Source organism: Camelus bactrianus, chromosome 16 (genome assembly GCF_048773025.1).
Source record: "Camelus bactrianus isolate YW-2024 breed Bactrian camel chromosome 16, ASM4877302v1, whole genome shotgun sequence".
Classification (NCBI taxonomy): domain Eukaryota; kingdom Metazoa; phylum Chordata; class Mammalia; order Artiodactyla; family Camelidae; genus Camelus; species Camelus bactrianus.
Genome location: NC_133554.1, coordinates 47,681,394 through 47,697,746, shown reverse-complemented (window position 1 = coordinate 47,697,746; position 16,353 = coordinate 47,681,394). Strand labels below are relative to the sequence as shown.

The 16,353-nt window shown below is 38.0% G+C and overlaps 1 protein-coding gene across 15 annotated transcripts in view; it reads left to right on the top strand.

Annotated features, from left to right (window-relative positions):
* The window catches only part of BPTF (bromodomain PHD finger transcription factor), a 128,066-nt gene that overhangs the window by 22,944 nt on the left and 88,769 nt on the right, over positions 1-16,353 (top strand). For all 15 annotated transcript variants that reach the window (XM_045511961.2, XM_074343498.1, XM_045511960.2 and 12 more), the window contains exon 2: positions 10,310-11,132. In XM_045511961.2, coding sequence (XP_045367917.2) covers positions 10,310-11,132 — 823 coding nt within the window. The remainder of the gene's footprint in view (positions 1-10,309; positions 11,133-16,353) is intronic.

Below are 16,353 nucleotides of genomic sequence, written 5' to 3'. Positions count from 1 at the left end.
TTCTAGGCTGGGAGAACAGCTGTGGGGAGGCAGAGAGCTTTGCATGATCAAGGGGGCCAGTGTGTGTTGGTGGGAATGTAGTTTGGTGCAGCCATTATGCAAAACAGTATCAAGATTACTTAAAAAACTAAAAATAAGCTTACCATATGATCCAGCAATCTCATTCCTAGGCATATATCCAGAGGGAGCTCTAATTCGAAAAGGTACATGCACCCCAGTGTTTATAGCAGCACTATTTACAATAGACAAGGGGAAGGGTGTAGCTCAAGTGGTAAAGCCATGTATGAGGAGCTGGGTTCAATCCTCAGTACCATCTCTAAAAATAAATAAATCTAATTACCTCCCCAACTAAAATAAAAAATAGAGAACTCAAACATACAATAGCCAAGACATGGAAGCAACGTGAATGTCCGACAGATGATTGGATAAAATAGTTGTGGTATATAGGTACAGTGGACTACTACTCAGCCATAAAAAGAATAAAGAATAAAATAATGCCATTTGCAGCAACATGGATAGACCTGGAGATAGTCATTCTAAATGAAGTAAGGCAGAAAGAGAAAGAAAAATACCATATATCACTCATATGTGGAATCTAAAAAAGAAAGACACACATGAACTTATTTACAAAACAGAAACAGACTCACAGACTCATAGAAAACAAACTTAAGGTTACCGGGGGGCTGAGGGGAGGGCAAAAGGGGCTGGGAAAGGATAAACTGGGAGTTCAAGATTTACAGATACTAACTACTATATATAAAATAAACTAAGTATCTACTGTGTAGCACAGGGGACTATATTGAATATCTTACAGTAATCTAAAATGATAAAGAATATGAAAACGAATATATGTATGTACATGTATGACTGAAACATTATGCTGTACACCAGAAATTGACACAACATTGTAAACTGACTATACTTCAATTTTAAAACAATGGAAAATACATTTAATTTAACATGCATATGATCTTCTATTTCAAATTTCTCCATTTGCATTTTATTGCTTTTTTTTTTTTCCTTATTCTTTTTCTTTACCCAAGATTCAATCAAGGATCACTTAATGCTTTTAGTTGACATCTCTTTTGTTCCTTTAGAGCCATTCTGTCACTTTTGGAGAGGGGAGGATTCTTTTGTGATAGTGACATTTTTTAATTGTCTAGGCCAGTTGTCTTTAGAATGTCTCAGTGTTGGATTTATCTGATTGCTTTCCATAGACTCAGTTTAGATACTTTTGGCAGAATGCTCTGTGAGGTGTCTTCCTCTGCACATCTCATCTGCAGACATGCCATCAGTTTGTCCCATTATTGATAGTAAGTTTGATCACTTTGTAAAGGTTGTGTCTGCCTTTTAAAAGTACCTTTCCCCTTTGAAATTAATCTGTAATTTGTGGGGTGATACTGTGAGACTATCCTGTTGCCACACTTTTATCCAGTGGTTTTAGCATCCATTAATGGGCCTTGGCTGAATCAGTTTATTATAGTGGTGATTCCCTAATGGTGATTTTTCTGAATTTTTATTCCTTCATTTATTAGTTGGCATTTGAAGACCTCTTTCTTTTGAGCATTATTGATGGATTCCTTTTTAATTCATTGTGAAAACCAAAGAAGTTTTACATCATAATAGTTTTTGTGCCAGGTGTTTAGGAAGCAAGATTCTTTGCTGATGTAACTTAAAATGTTTATTGAACTGTTCTAGAGGCATATTTTATTTGGAGAAGAAACTAAAGAGGTATATGAAAGGTATTTTTATTTTTTAAAGGCTAAAAGAAATTAGTAAATACTTCAACTTTTGTTAAAGCCAACATTTCACCTTTTCCCTGTTTTTCTACTATAGTGAAAATTTTTCTTGAATAAATGGAAAGTAACATACTCAGTAATGGTTGATGGAATTTGGTGGTAATTCTGTGTAAGTAAACTTTTCAAATATAGGTAACTTTTTCTCTTAAAATAATTAGAAAATATTTCACACATTCAGAAAAGTTTGAAAAATAATGTAGGATATACACTCTTTACCACTAGCCAGATTTAATAATTGACATTTTCTCTCTATTTGTTCCAGCTCTCTTTTTTTTTTTAACATAATGTTACAGATTTAGTTAACCTCTCCTCTCCTTTTTCCCTCCTTGCCCCTCCAGAGGTATTCACTCTCCAGAAGTTGGTGTGTATCATTCCCAGTCCTGTTTCTGTACTCGTGCTATATATGTTTGTATGCAGGTATTGTTTTATGTTTAAAATTTTTACATGGATGGTCTTTCAGTGTTTAAGTTGCTTTTTTCACCTTTTAAAAAGTTTTCATTATCCATGTTGATGGATCTGCTTCATTTGTCTTTAAGCACTGTATGGTGTTGCATTATATTTACCCATTTCCTACTGATGAACATTTGGGTTATTTCCAGTTTGGGAGTGTGCTTCTTTAGAGCGCAGTACCTCATGTTCTGTAAGTTTACACATCTGTGTGTGTATGTATGTGGATTTCTTTATTTGATATTCATATCTTTATTTCAATTTTGATAGAATTCTTATTTTGTTGGAATTCCACAGAAAATATATTAGGTATTTTGCAGCTGTTTTAAAGAGAGAGGGTACTGAATGTATTTTAGCCTATTGTTGTTAACCCGGTGGAGTTGTGCAATAGTCCCTAGATGTACTCCTAGACCAGGGCTGTCCAAAGAAGTTTTTGTGGTGATGGAAATGGTCTGTATCTGTACTGTCCAGTATGGTAGCCACTAGTCACCTGTGGGTGTTAAGCACTTGAAATGATGCCACTTGTTAAAATTTTTGCTTCCAGGGCGGGTACTTTCTAACCCTGTCATTGATCTCCTTTATCTGCTATTCCCCCACTTGCACAAAGGGCACTTGTTAGGTCTCAAATGCCTTTTGCCTGAGAGGTTAACTCAGGTGGTTTTTTAGCAATAGGAGAAGTCTAACGCAGTAAGAGCCCAAGCTTAGGAGATGGGTGAACTTGTATGTTAGTTGTAACTCTTAGTGGTACTGGCTGTGTTACCTTGGACAAGTCATTCAGCCTTTGTATATGCATCTTTAAAAGGTGATAGTAATAGTACCTACTTCATGAAGTTGATCCAAAGTTTCAAGGAGATAATGCATTTAAATGTGCTTAGCACAGTTCCTCTGTACAGCACATAGGAAGCCCTCTGTGAAAGCTAGCTACTGTTTTTCCTGTTACTGGCATGAAAGGATAAGGAATGGAGAGAAATAGAGACTCACTGGATGAGCACAGCCTTGTGAGTAGTAACCTTAAAACTAGATTGGGACACTATTCGAGATCAAAGAGGGAATCCTTGTTTCTTTGGACAAATCAGTTTCATAATTTTAAATAGATGACTAGTAAATGTATTACAGGTGATTTATTTTTGTTATCCCACTCATGGTTTATGTGTAACAATAGATTCAAGAATTAGATTTTATTAGGTGTTGAATATTAGCTTCTGTTGGAAACAAACTTCACTCACCCCTATAGCGTTACTGAGTGTCCATCTTTCTCTCAAATAGCAATTAGAAGTTGGGGGACGACATTACATTTTTCCCGATAGAAACACACGTTATATATAGAGTTCTGAGGTCTAGAAGTCTGAAAACACTATGTAAATAGTCTTCTTAGAATTAATATAGTAAAGGTTTATAAACCAAACTGAGAAATCTGCAGTGGCATCTGGATTTTAATCTTGGCATGACTTCGCCCGTGGACCCCCACCCTCTGTAGATAGTTTTGCTTCTGGGTATCATTTGTTGAACACATTTTATTTTTTTAAGTTACTACAATAAAACATGGTCTGTCTCTCAAGAAATTAACAAATGAGCTGGGGGCACATGAGTAATTGCTTGTTATATAAATACGCCACACTGTAGTGGAGTGCTGTACACAGTGTCAGAGAAGCACAGAGCCAGAGGCACAGGAGAGGATGGAAGAGGTGACATTTGATCAGGGCCTTGGAAAAGGTCTAGAATTTCTAACAGCTTTACCAAATTAAGGCAATATCTGCTTAAAATGTATAAAGAAGTTTTTAAATTAAAAAGAAAACCCTGAGATATTAACAAATACAGATTGTACCCACAGTGTATATTTTAAAAACCCAGGCGTGTAGAAAAGGTCCTCAAGCAACAGTTAGCACCTGGTGAGTGTTGTTGACTGGTTCTTCCACAGAGCTCGGAGGCAGCATCGAGCATCCCTGTAGACTCTATTAAGTAGACTTCTGGAATTCAAAAGAGTGGAAAGTTTTGCCTCTGGAATTCAAAAGAGTGGAAAGTTTTGCCTCAGCGACTGCCAGGTCACTTAAATAAAGGATCTATACATAGCGTAATTGTTCTGTTAAGGTGATAATCTGTCACATGGGCCAGAATCCTCTGGAACTCTCAGTCAAGGAACTCTCTTCCTTAACCTGGACCATGTTGGAAATTCATTGACGAATTCTTGCTCTTTGGTTTTCTCCCCAAGCCCTACAATTCATGCAAGCCACTCTCCATCCTTAGCATTTTCTTTTTGCAGGCTTCTTAATGTCTTTGATTAAGTCTTCAGCCTCCTTTCACATCAGTCCTATTTTAATCAGACCTCCTGAGGCAGCCACTCAGTTCTCTTGCTTGAGTTTGCACAAAAGCCCTACTTTCTGCTTGGTAGGGGGAATATCCAGTTTCGGTAAAGCAGTCACTTTCAAACTTGGCTGCACATCAGTATTATTTGGGGAGAAAGGTAAAAATACAGATTACTGAGCTTCACCTGGGTTCTGTTCTGGGGTTGCATTTTGACACTCTGCTTTTAACATTTTACCATGTGATTTTGCTGCATTTCTAGTTTTAGGATAGACTGTTTCAAGGCAGCATCTCAAACTTTAAAGTGTGTATGAATCACCTGAAGGTTTTGAGAAACCGCAAATCCTAATTTAGTAGGCCTGGGGTGGGGCCTGAGATTCTGACTTTCTTGCAAGCATCATAGATAATGCCAGTCATATTTTGAGAAACAAGGTTTGAAGGTAACTGAAATTGGTGAATTTCATCTGTGATGTATTAATTTTTACTCAGCTGGATCTCAGAGGGATGACCTTTCTAAGTTCTGGGGTAGTGATTCTCAAACTATGGGATGGGCCTCAGACCAGCACAGTTACCATCACATGGGAATTCTTAGAAATGCAAATTGAGACTCTGTCCTAGACCTATTGAATCAGAAACTATTTTAATTTTATTTTTTTTAATTTGGGGTGGGAGTAATTAGGTTTACGTATTTATTTATTTTTGGTGGAGGTACTGGGGATTGAACCCAGGACCTTGTATATGCTATTAAGTATGTGCTCTACCACTTGAGCTATACCCTCCCCCCCATCAGAAGCTATTTTAATCAGAGTCAGCTCTCCAGTTTGAGGACCACTGTCCTAGGACTTCTCTCACTGTAGTCCTGTTTAATTACATAGTGAAGAGTGAAAACGCATTTCTGACATCTAGAAATCATGTAAAGACATCATTTTCTTGTGTAATTGCATGGGTTAGCACTTAAGAACTACTGATTTTTTCAATATTTAAATACCTTACTATGTGCTGCCCACAATTTACAGCAACAAACAGCATAGACAAAACTCTATCCTTAAGGAGATTACATTCTAGTGGTGATATTAACTACTAGTCTGTACACACATACATATATTCATAAGTAATAGATAAGAACTGTTTTGCATGGTTTCAAATTGTTTATCCTTTTGTAGCAATTTTTGTTTGTTTCTTTCATGTTTTTTTTAATGATTGATCCATGCCGACATATGGAGCCCTCGACTGCTCTATAGAATTCTATCGATTGAATGTTCCACAATTTAATAATTTCTCTGTTGATGTACATTTTAGTTGTTTTCAGCTTGATTGCTTGCTTTTATAAACAATATTGAATGTCCTGCATATGTATAAGGAAAATTTCTCTAGAGAAGTATTTTTCAAACTTGGGCTGTAACCAGCATGTGTTAAAAGCAGAAAGAGATTGGAATAGGATAGAGGAGAACATATTAGTATAAGGCATATAGTAAGTGTAGCGTTACTATAATCGGAACTATAGTAGTGGCAGAACTTTTGTTTTGGGCACTGTGTGTACTGTATTGAGATATAAGATGTATTTCTTTGGATCATGGGCAAAAAGTTTGCAAACTGCTCTCTCAGGGTTATATGCACAATCTTAACCTGACTCTTACTGAACTGCTCTCCAGAGTGGTGGTACCAGTTTACAGTCCCACTGATTGCTATACTGGTGTTTCTGTTGTTCTCCACTTTAAAAGTTTGTTTGGATAGACCTTTAAATTTTTGTCCATTGATGAGTATGAAACAGTATGTCATTGTGGTTTTACTCTGCTTTCTCCTGATAACAAGTGAGGTTGACATTAATCCTTTTTTTTTTAAATACAGGAAAATTAATATAATCTATCTGTTAGATATTAGATTAGTGTTGAAAATGGTAATAAGCGTAATCCTCAGTGGCATAATATGAGTTGAAATGAGTTGGCTTGCTAGTACTAATGATTGACAGTTGAGGCGCTTAAGAGGTTTAATTTTATGAGCTTTCTCTTTATACACTATAATCTATGCTCAGTAAACTGAGCATACTGAATCTTTCAGTTTGGCATAGTCACCTTTTATTTGTATTCATACAAAACCACTGTAGCCATTACTTGCAGCATCATTTTATTGATTTGAATATTAGTATTATATGTTTGTATAGATACCTGCCCAATATTTTTCTTTTAAAATATTATAATAAAAATATGTATGTGATATTTTAAAATATAAAAAAGTAAGAAAAAAAATTAGTCTCTCTTATTTTGCTTTCCCCCATTTCTCCTCCCCAGGAGCAACTATTTTAAAAAGATTCTTGTGTGACCTCTTAGACATATATAATTCATGTATATATGCCACCTTTTTCTTTTTTGTTTCTAATTTCTCACATGACGTTCTGTTCATTGTTCTGTAGCTAGCTTTTTCCTTCACTTAATAATGTATCTTAAAGATTTTTACCTTGTTCTTTTCAACTGCTACATTTGATTCCATTGTGTAGATGTGTCATAATTTGTGATTCATTTAAGTATTGATATATATTTAGGTTAAAAAGAAAAAAAAACCACAAAATACACACAGAACTTCAGCTTGTGTAAACTGTTGCATTAGATATTTTTGTATTTACTCAAATGGACGTGTCTGTATATCTGTAGGATAACTTCCAGGAGGTAGAAAAGCTGGCTCAGAGGAATATGCATTCAGATAGATTTTTGCCAGGTTGCCTTCTTAAAAATTGAACCAATTCAGACCCTCCCAATAATGCTTCAGAGTAAACTTACCAATATTTAATGTTAACTTTCAGAAGTGCTCACATTGTTTAGTATGTATATAGTCGAGTTTGAGTAGAAGCTATTTTGTGGTTTCCAGCTAGAGAATATACAATGTAGAATTTATGGATCTTTTCTGCCTTTCTTCCTTTTACCTCTAAAACTAACAGAAAGCTAATAGACTTTAGCTTAATATAAAGCTAAATGAACTGTTAAAAATCAGAATAATATGATGATTATCCAAAATCTTTCAGAATCTATAGAAGCTGATACTTTAAAATTAGACATTAAACTAATTTAGGCAATATTTCTGTTACTACCTTACAAAAGAGTAATATCAGCACTTTCCTCAACATTAACTGTTCTCATTGATAGTCTTTAAAGAGCAGTTTACTGAGTTTCTCAGTAGAAAAAGCTTATATATAGTATCATACACTATTTTAATCAGTACTCTTTTATTTGCAAGTGACAGAAAACCAACATACTCACTTAAGCAAAAAGGGAATGGCTTTTGGGATTTGTGACTGGGAAATCTGAAGGACAGGTTCCGCCGGTACTCACTCGTGATTTACCAGTATTTACCTCCCACTTCTGCCTCTTGTCCTTATTCCTTTCTCCCACGAGGGAGGTGAAGGTAGGTTAGCCACAGAGAGCTTTTGGCCATCCTCATGGAAAGAGAGTGCTTCACAGCACTTCTCACTCAGCATGTGAATCTAAAATCCCAGGCTAGACTCTTGCTGACCTGCCCTGGGTCATGTCTCCACACCAGTGATTAGGAGACAGAATACAGTGATTGGGGGCCCATTAGAATCTCATAGTGTAGGGGAAGGGTAATTCTCTAAAGGGAATGATGCTGGCAAGTGCTTCTAATAGAAGAAACATGCCAAATCTTTCTTTGGCATAAGTGTTGGGTGTTCAGCTGGGGAGATGGAATAGATACCATCGAAAGGTAGATTACAAGGTAACAGATGGTTCAAAGAAGACTACCAGAACTCAGAAGAGTTCGTGGGAGTTAGAATAATCTTTTGGAGGAGATGGTACCAGAGTTAAATCTTAAGGTGATGGTGATGTATTCCATATCAGTTGCTTTCTTTCTTTATAAGGTCACTTTTATCCATCTTTTTCTTTGTTTAGCGGCCAGACTCTGAATCCACGTCTCTATCTTCTAGGTAATTGCAGAAGATGCCCTGTCTGGTCTGTTTCCCCTGTCCAGTATACACTGAAGCCAGAGAAGTCTTTCTGGAACATTCTTCTCATATCCCTGCCCTGCTCAGAAAACCTGTAACAACCTTCATTACTGCCAGAATAAAGTGCTGTACAAGGGCCTACACCTAACATTTAAGGATCGCTGAGTTCTGATCCTAGAACTACTTTTCCAACCTTTCCTTTTGTAATCCTTTACTTGGACTCTGTTTGACAGCGTTTTGCATAAACAGCTAAGAGGAACATGGGGGCTATTTCTGTAAGCAGGTTTGTCTGCAGGTTTAGTGACTTGTGTTTCTTCTGTCTTGTTTGAGGATAGTATTCCTCTAAGTTCAGTCTTCCCTTTTACTCCTTCTCTGCCTTCTTTCATTTTTACTTATGCGGATGAGACCCAGATAATTTCCAGAAGACAGTGAAATGGACTGGATTATCCATCACGATGCTTACTACTGACGTGGTGATTCTGTGATTTAATTTGAATTTATGAAAACTGCATCTGTGTAGATGGAAATTTGCTGAAATGGAGGTTTCTTTCTTACTGTAAAGACTCACAGGCAAAGTCTGGCCCAGAGCGATCCCTTGGGCTTTTTCTACAGAAAGTAATGGATATAGTCTTATTTGGAAAAATCTTCTTTCCAATGAATGAATATTGGCGGTGCATTGTATAAATTAAAAGATCTTGACTTTTATGTTCTTCAGCATACTTTCTTCTCCTGGTGCCATGTTCCCTTTTAGTTTGCTAGAGGGGAGAAGGGTGCAAGAATCTGGGAGGGAGGAGGCAGTTAAGAGTCACCAGTAACCCCAAATCATGGTTAATTAAACTTAATTGTACAAAAATGAATTATATGTTAATCTCACTAAAATTAATTCTGATGTTTTAAAAATACATTTCCTATTCTGTAAACATCATTGGAAAGTATAATAATGCAGGCATAGCAGTTTAGGAGAAACTTGTTTCTTTCAACTAGTGTTCTCATTAAAATACCTCATAGACTTGTTCAGAGGATTAAGTGAGATCTGCATGCTTGTTACAGACTAAGCTCTCAAGTGCTGTGTATTGAAACATTTACATACATACTTGCGTATACCTGGCCTGAACATCACACCTCGTAAATTGTCAAACAGCCATCTACTGTTGCCTAATTTACAGCTAAAAATTATAATCTGTTGTCTGTTTCCTGGGTGAGCCTCACCCCCAACCCCACGCCCCTTTGCCTCCCAGTATTGAAACTCTACTTACCTCTCCCTCCTTTCTGCCTCAGCCCCAGCCTTGCGCTCCACTGCGGAACTCCCCAGCACAGGGCTCTCAGGAGGCGCTTCTGGCAGAGGCCGGGGCTGCTGCACCGGAGGACTTCCCGTCTGTTTGGTTGTCGAGAGCCGTTTCTGTAGTGCAGCTGACGTGGTGTGAGATCTGTTACCCTGTCCTCTTCCATGGACATGTTTTTTCTCATTTATGTTCTTGTCAGATCTTTCACAAATCGCGGTTATTTCTTAATCATGGTTACCTGTAAACCAGTTAGCCCCTATAGGTAACTGAGAGCTGATTATAATTACAGTTTTTGAACTTCTAGTTTGGGATGTAATGGAGAACCTTTGAATTTAGATTTTTTTTTATAGACTTAACAATTAGAGCTAAATCACTGCTTCTTGATATTATTTTAACTTGTCAGTATTAGAAAAATAGAAATATACTTCTCTCTTTTTTTGAAGTGTATGTCCAAATGGGAGAAACTAGAAAACCCCTAGTTGGCAGAACTGATGTACTGATTTGTAATTATACGATTATTTTATTTACAGGTAGGCGAAAACCAAGAGTACATCGGCCTCGTTCTCCAATATTGGAAGAAAAAGACATCCCGCCCCTTGAATTTCCCAAGTCCTCTGAGGATTTAATGGTGCCTAACGAGCATATAATGAATGTCATTGCCATTTATGAGGTACTGCGGAACTTTGGCACTGTTTTAAGGTTGTCTCCCTTTCGCTTTGAGGACTTCTGTGCAGCTCTGGTGAGTCAGGAGCAGTGCACACTGATGGCAGAGATGCACGTCGTGCTTCTGAAAGCAGTTTTGCGTGAAGAAGACACTTCCAATACTACCTTCGGACCTGCTGATCTGAAAGACAGCGTGAACTCCACGCTGTACTTCATCGATGGGATGACGTGGCCAGAGGTGCTGCGCGTGTACTGTGAGAGTGACAAGGAGTACCACCACGTCCTTCCTTACCAGGAAGCCGAGGACTATCCGTATGGACCAGTGGAGAACAAAATCAAAGTTCTGCAGTTCTTAGTCGATCAGTTTCTCACCACGAATATTGCTCGTGAGGAGCTGATGTCTGAAGGGGTGATCCAGTATGACGACCACTGTCGGGTCTGTCACAAACTCGGGGACTTGCTCTGCTGTGAGACCTGTTCGGCGGTGTACCACCTGGAGTGTGTGAAGCCGCCTCTGGAGGAGGTGCCAGAGGACGAGTGGCAGTGTGAGGTCTGCGTGGCACATAAGGTGCCTGGTGTGACTGACTGTGTTGCTGAAATCCAAAAAAACAAACCATATATTCGACATGAACCTATTGGGTATGACAGAAGTCGGAGGAAATACTGGTTCTTAAACCGAAGACTCATAATGTAAGTAAATCTGGGCTTGATTTTTATGTTTAAAATTAAGCCAGCTTCCTTCAAGACTGCTGTAGAGAAGCTATGCTGCTGATGTGATATAAAACTTTGTGATCTAATAATGAGCTCAGTAGTTAAATAATTTCCAACTTGAAGGAGTATGTACGACTAAAACAGTTTTTAAAATTGTAAAGAAAGAAGGGTGTATGAAAATAAAGGAAAATACGCACCGTTGTATGCAGTGCCCAGGACGGAAAATAGTGTGCCGCTGGGTGCAGTGCCGCTGCCACGGTGGGCCTTCCTCGGCGGGTTCCCTACAGCCCACCCGGGGTCATCTCCTTCCTGACTGTGGCATTAGGGTTTTCTTGCTTCTCTTTAGTTTTACTGTATCTGTATGTAAAATGGAGCAGCAAGAACAAACCAGCTGTGTAAGGAAAGGTCAGTGCTGCCATTACTGGCCGCAGTCTCCCAGGAGAAGGTGAGCCCAGCAGACTCTTTGTCCTAGTCTGGCTTGTGCTTTCCTGAGAATTTTCAAAAGATTCTTCCAGGCAGGTCAGTGGGAAGGTCAGGAGGAAATGTGGGAAGGCAGAGGGCTTACCTCACTCAGGGTGTCGAGCAGGGTTGGTTTTGGAAATCTTGTAGAGATGTGGTCAGAGGGAGTGAGCTACTTTGTATTTTCAGCTTCTAAAGTTTTGTGACATTTTGACTGTTTTTCTTTTCTTTGTAAAGTCAAATATAAAACTTTAAATATGATTGCTAGTGATAGCTGTTCCTTGTCAGTAATTTCAGTAAATCTGAAACATTTTACCTCTTTGTAAAAGATGGATGAAAATAGTTTCTGTTTAAGTGCCCCCTTGTGGTAGATGATATGTGGAATCCCTGCGAAAGTTTTGAAACTATGTAAATTGCTCAGTTGACATTTGTGTGGAGATTTGATACATCCTCTCCCTGGAAGCCCAGAAGCTTAAAATGTTGAATCAGTGGACCTGTTGCCCAAGGACGGAGGAGCGTGTCTAAAACAAGTCTGTGGCAGTGAATACTTTTTAATTGTAATAGTAGTTATTTATAGAAATTCAGTTTTCCTATTATTGCTTTTATTTGTTTAATACTCACTTAAAATATGTTATTTGTACAAGTTAGTGAATAAAAGAAAACTCATTCTTACACAAGAGTTTGTGGTCTACCTGAGGAGCCGAGATACTGAGCAGTTTAGAGATCAGTTTCAGTCCAGTATATTTTGTTTTGTTTTGTTTTGGTTTTTGCAGAGGGAGGTAGTTAGGTTTACTTATTTATTTATTTTTTAGAGGAAGTACTGGGGATTGAACTGGGGATTGGACCTTGTGTATGCTAAGCATGTGTTCTACCTCTTAAGCTATACCCTCCCCCCTCAGCCTAGTATATAAAAGGGCCGGTCTTTCTTAAATATTGCTTTCATCCTGTCAGTCCTTTGCTCTGAAATTGGGACTTCTAGTAAAATAGACATTTCCAAATTAGATCAGCACCTTTTCTTGTCACTTTCCATTCTGAATAAAATTACCTTGAGCACAGCATTTTAAAACTCTGCATTTTTTCATTTTCCAGAAGAGCTGATGTATACTTTTTAGCCTATACAACTTCCCAGCCACACCTCCTCATTCTAGCTGTAAGCCGCCTATTTACTTGCTGGCTTAGCTGCCATCAGACTTAAATCTGTAACCCTTGTGCCCATCTCCAGCCTGTGTATCCAGCAGCCTCCTGGACGTGTCCTCATAGCATGCATCTCAAATACAGCAAATACAACATGTCTAAGACTGAACTCATCACTTGCCCCCATTACCTCCCCTTCATTCAATGTTCCCATCTTAGTAAATGAGATCACCATCGTAAGATGGTGCTGAAGCTAGAAACCTGGGAGTATACTGTTTGTTATACTTTTTAATTACCTCTTAAATATCGAGTCCGTTTCCTTCCGTTCTCACTGTCCACATCATCTCGATTAGACTAGTTTAATAGTCTCCAAACTGATCTGTATATAACTTTCCATTTCCCAATTCTGTTTCCCCTAAGTTGAAAAACCTTTTAATTACATACTTCTGTTTGCTCTTAGCAGAAGGTTAACAGGTCCCTAACTTTGTATATTTAATTTTTTTTGCTTCCTACAACCCACAACAAAATAAAAAAGCAAACTAGAATACCCAGAAACCTTTCAGCCAGCTTAACCTATTTATGCTGTTTCCTAGGGCTTTTCCCCTGAATTTCCCTCCCTGTTGCACCCTGAAACACTTTTTTTTAAAACACCCAGCCCACTTGTAACTACTTGTTTTAATGTAAATATCACCAGCTTCATAAGATGAGGAAAACAGCAGCAACCCTGTATATTGCACCCACTGGGTGCTGTCAGTGCGTTAAGCACTTTTCATACTTTAACTTGCTTATTCCTCACAACAGCATTTTGATATAAGTACTGTCATCCCATTTTTCAAATGGAAAAGTTGAGGCATAGAGAGGTTAAATAAGTTATCCAGTATCACACAACTAGGAAGAGGCAGAATCAAGATTCAGTCGCAGGCATCCTGGTTCCATAGTGTGTGCTTTTAACTGAACTCTGGCTGCCTGACCGAGTTTTTTGTCTTTAATCTCTGACTCTCAAGCTGCATTAGTTTCCTGTGGCTGCTGTAACAGAGTGAGAAATTAATTTTCTCACAGTTCCGGAGGTTAGAAGTCTAAAATCAAGATGTCAGTAGGGTCATGCTCCCTCTAAAGGCTCTAGGAGAGAATTCTTTTCTTGCCTTTTCCAGCCTCCAGTGCCCCAAGAGTTCCTTGGCTTGTTGGCAGCTTAGTTCCAATCTCTGCCGACCTCTGTCTCCTCAGGGTAGTCTGTCTTGGCATTTTCTGATGAGTGCCTCAAAATTCTTCCAGCCTTTCCCCAGTACCCAATTCCAAAGCCACTTCTATGTTTTTCGGTATTTGTTTTAGAGCACTTCATTTCCCAGTATCAAAATCTGTATCAGTTTCCTGGGGCTGCCATAACAAACTGTTTTAAATTATTCAGTTTATGGACAACAGGAATTTATTCTGTCATGATTCTGGAGGCTCAGTTCCATGCCTGCCTCCTAGCTTCTTGGTGTTTCTTGGCTTATGGACAGGAACATCACTCTAAACTCTGCTACTGTCTTTACATCACCTTCTTCACGGGTTTCTTTAAATCCTCTCCTCCTCTTATAAGGACAGCAGCCATTTGATTTAGGGCTTGCCCTAAATCCAGAATGATTTCATCTCAAGATCCTAAGCTAATTACACCTGCAAAATCCGTTTCCAAATAAGGTTACATTGTAAGGTTTCAGGTGAACATACGTTTTGGTGGGACACTATTCAGCCCACTACCCTTGCGTTCCTTCCTCTTAGTTTCTGTGAATTTGTTTAGAAACGAAACTCAAAACTTACTGTTAGTCATTAACCTCTTACTTATCTTGCCTCGGTAAAAGCTAAACAAACTTTAAAATGCAGGCATATAATCTATAAGTTTGCTCTTAATTGTATTTTTGGCAAACATTTTCGTTTCAACCTATCCTCCCCTGCCACCCAGTGGGCTCCTTGAGCTGCTCCGTGACTTTCGAGAAGCCGGCCAGTTGGGGTGTGCAGAAAGAACACTGTAGGCATTGTGGGGGCAGAGCTTCTGGAGAGTCCACATTCTAACTCCAAAACCGAATACACATACACATCAGTGTTTATTTGTATAGGAAAGCTGTTGTCACTTTTACAGTTTTTATGACAATAATCTTGGTTATATAAACTGTGTGAATGTGCCCAAGTATATCAATATTAAAGCAACTTTTCTTTGAAAGCATTAACAGCTACTATTCACTCAGTTTTGCTACTTTATGCTTTTAATGAATTTATCCTTCTGCAGCTACAAGAAGAAAAAAATTGTCAGTGTTGAGTATTATCTTTGATGAACAGAATAAAAAATAATTGTATAACATCACATTTTCAGAGGGACACTGACAAACTGTACATCTGGGCAAAAATACCAGGGCAGTGAAGACTGGAAAACATGCTGTAAGAGGAGTGATTGAAGTATCTGAGCATGTTTGGACTGAAAAGAAAAAACAGAGTAAAATTATAGATGTTGTGAAAGATTTGAAGAACTGTGTGTGGAGGAGGTGTTAGGTTTATTTCACAGAAATCTAGCAGGCAGAACAAGGACTGATTGGTGAAAACATTAGGTTTGTGTAATCTCGTTTAAAGGGAAGACTTTCTGAAAGACCAATTCCAGTCTCGAATGGACTGTCACCATATAAAGTTGTGAATTCTCTGTCAAAATGTAAAATTGTGTTCTCTGTTAAGATGGAAATTCTGTGGATGCCAGTACAGACTAAGTTAGTTGTTAGAGACCCTTTCTGTAGTCTGTGAGTTGCTTGTCCGTTTAATTAAATTTGTTCCCGTAACATCTCATTTTCGTGCTGAAATCTTATGCTTATAAATTGTTTTCTACCCCCAAAAATGTTTTTATGTAGAATATTTTTCTTGTTCCATTGAGATTTGTAGATTATTTCTGAGTAAAGAGGGAAAACCAAACAGTTAAAGAAATAATTCAGTATCTTTGTAACAAGGGAAATCCTTAAGATTGATATCTTAGAAAATAAAGAATTAGGCTGTCCTGTAATTCTTATGCTTGGTCAAAGCTCACTGTGTGCTTTGAGGGGGTAATTTGATTGATTGATTGATTGATTGATTAATGGAGGTGCTGGGGATTGAACCCGGGACCTTGTGTGTGCTAAGCATGTACTCTACCACTGAGCCACTGAGCTATACCCTCCCCCTTGTACTTTCTGATTTGATATTGCCACTTAGATTTTTGTTATGGTATTACCCTTGGAAAGCTTTTTATTCTTTTTGATTAAAGGAGTCTGACATCTTTAACATTTTAAGTTGGAATAGGGCCACTGTCATCACTCAATGATAAGAAGTCAGTAGAAATACCCATTGTAGGGTGAAATCTCCAGCAGCTTAAAAAAATGACTTTCAGAAATTTTTGTAAAAAGCTTCTAACAGAGGAGTATACTAATCTCATGTCAACGGATGCCTTCTTCAAAGAGCAGAGCTAGATAACAGGGACCCTTTATTAATCTTTTTTTTCCAACTTTAAAACTTTTGATGATTTTGCTAGCCTTTTATTTACCATGATTTAATATATCCCTTCTTTCTTCAGAGTTATTGAATGACTCATTCCTGGAATTCTGTGAAGTTTTAA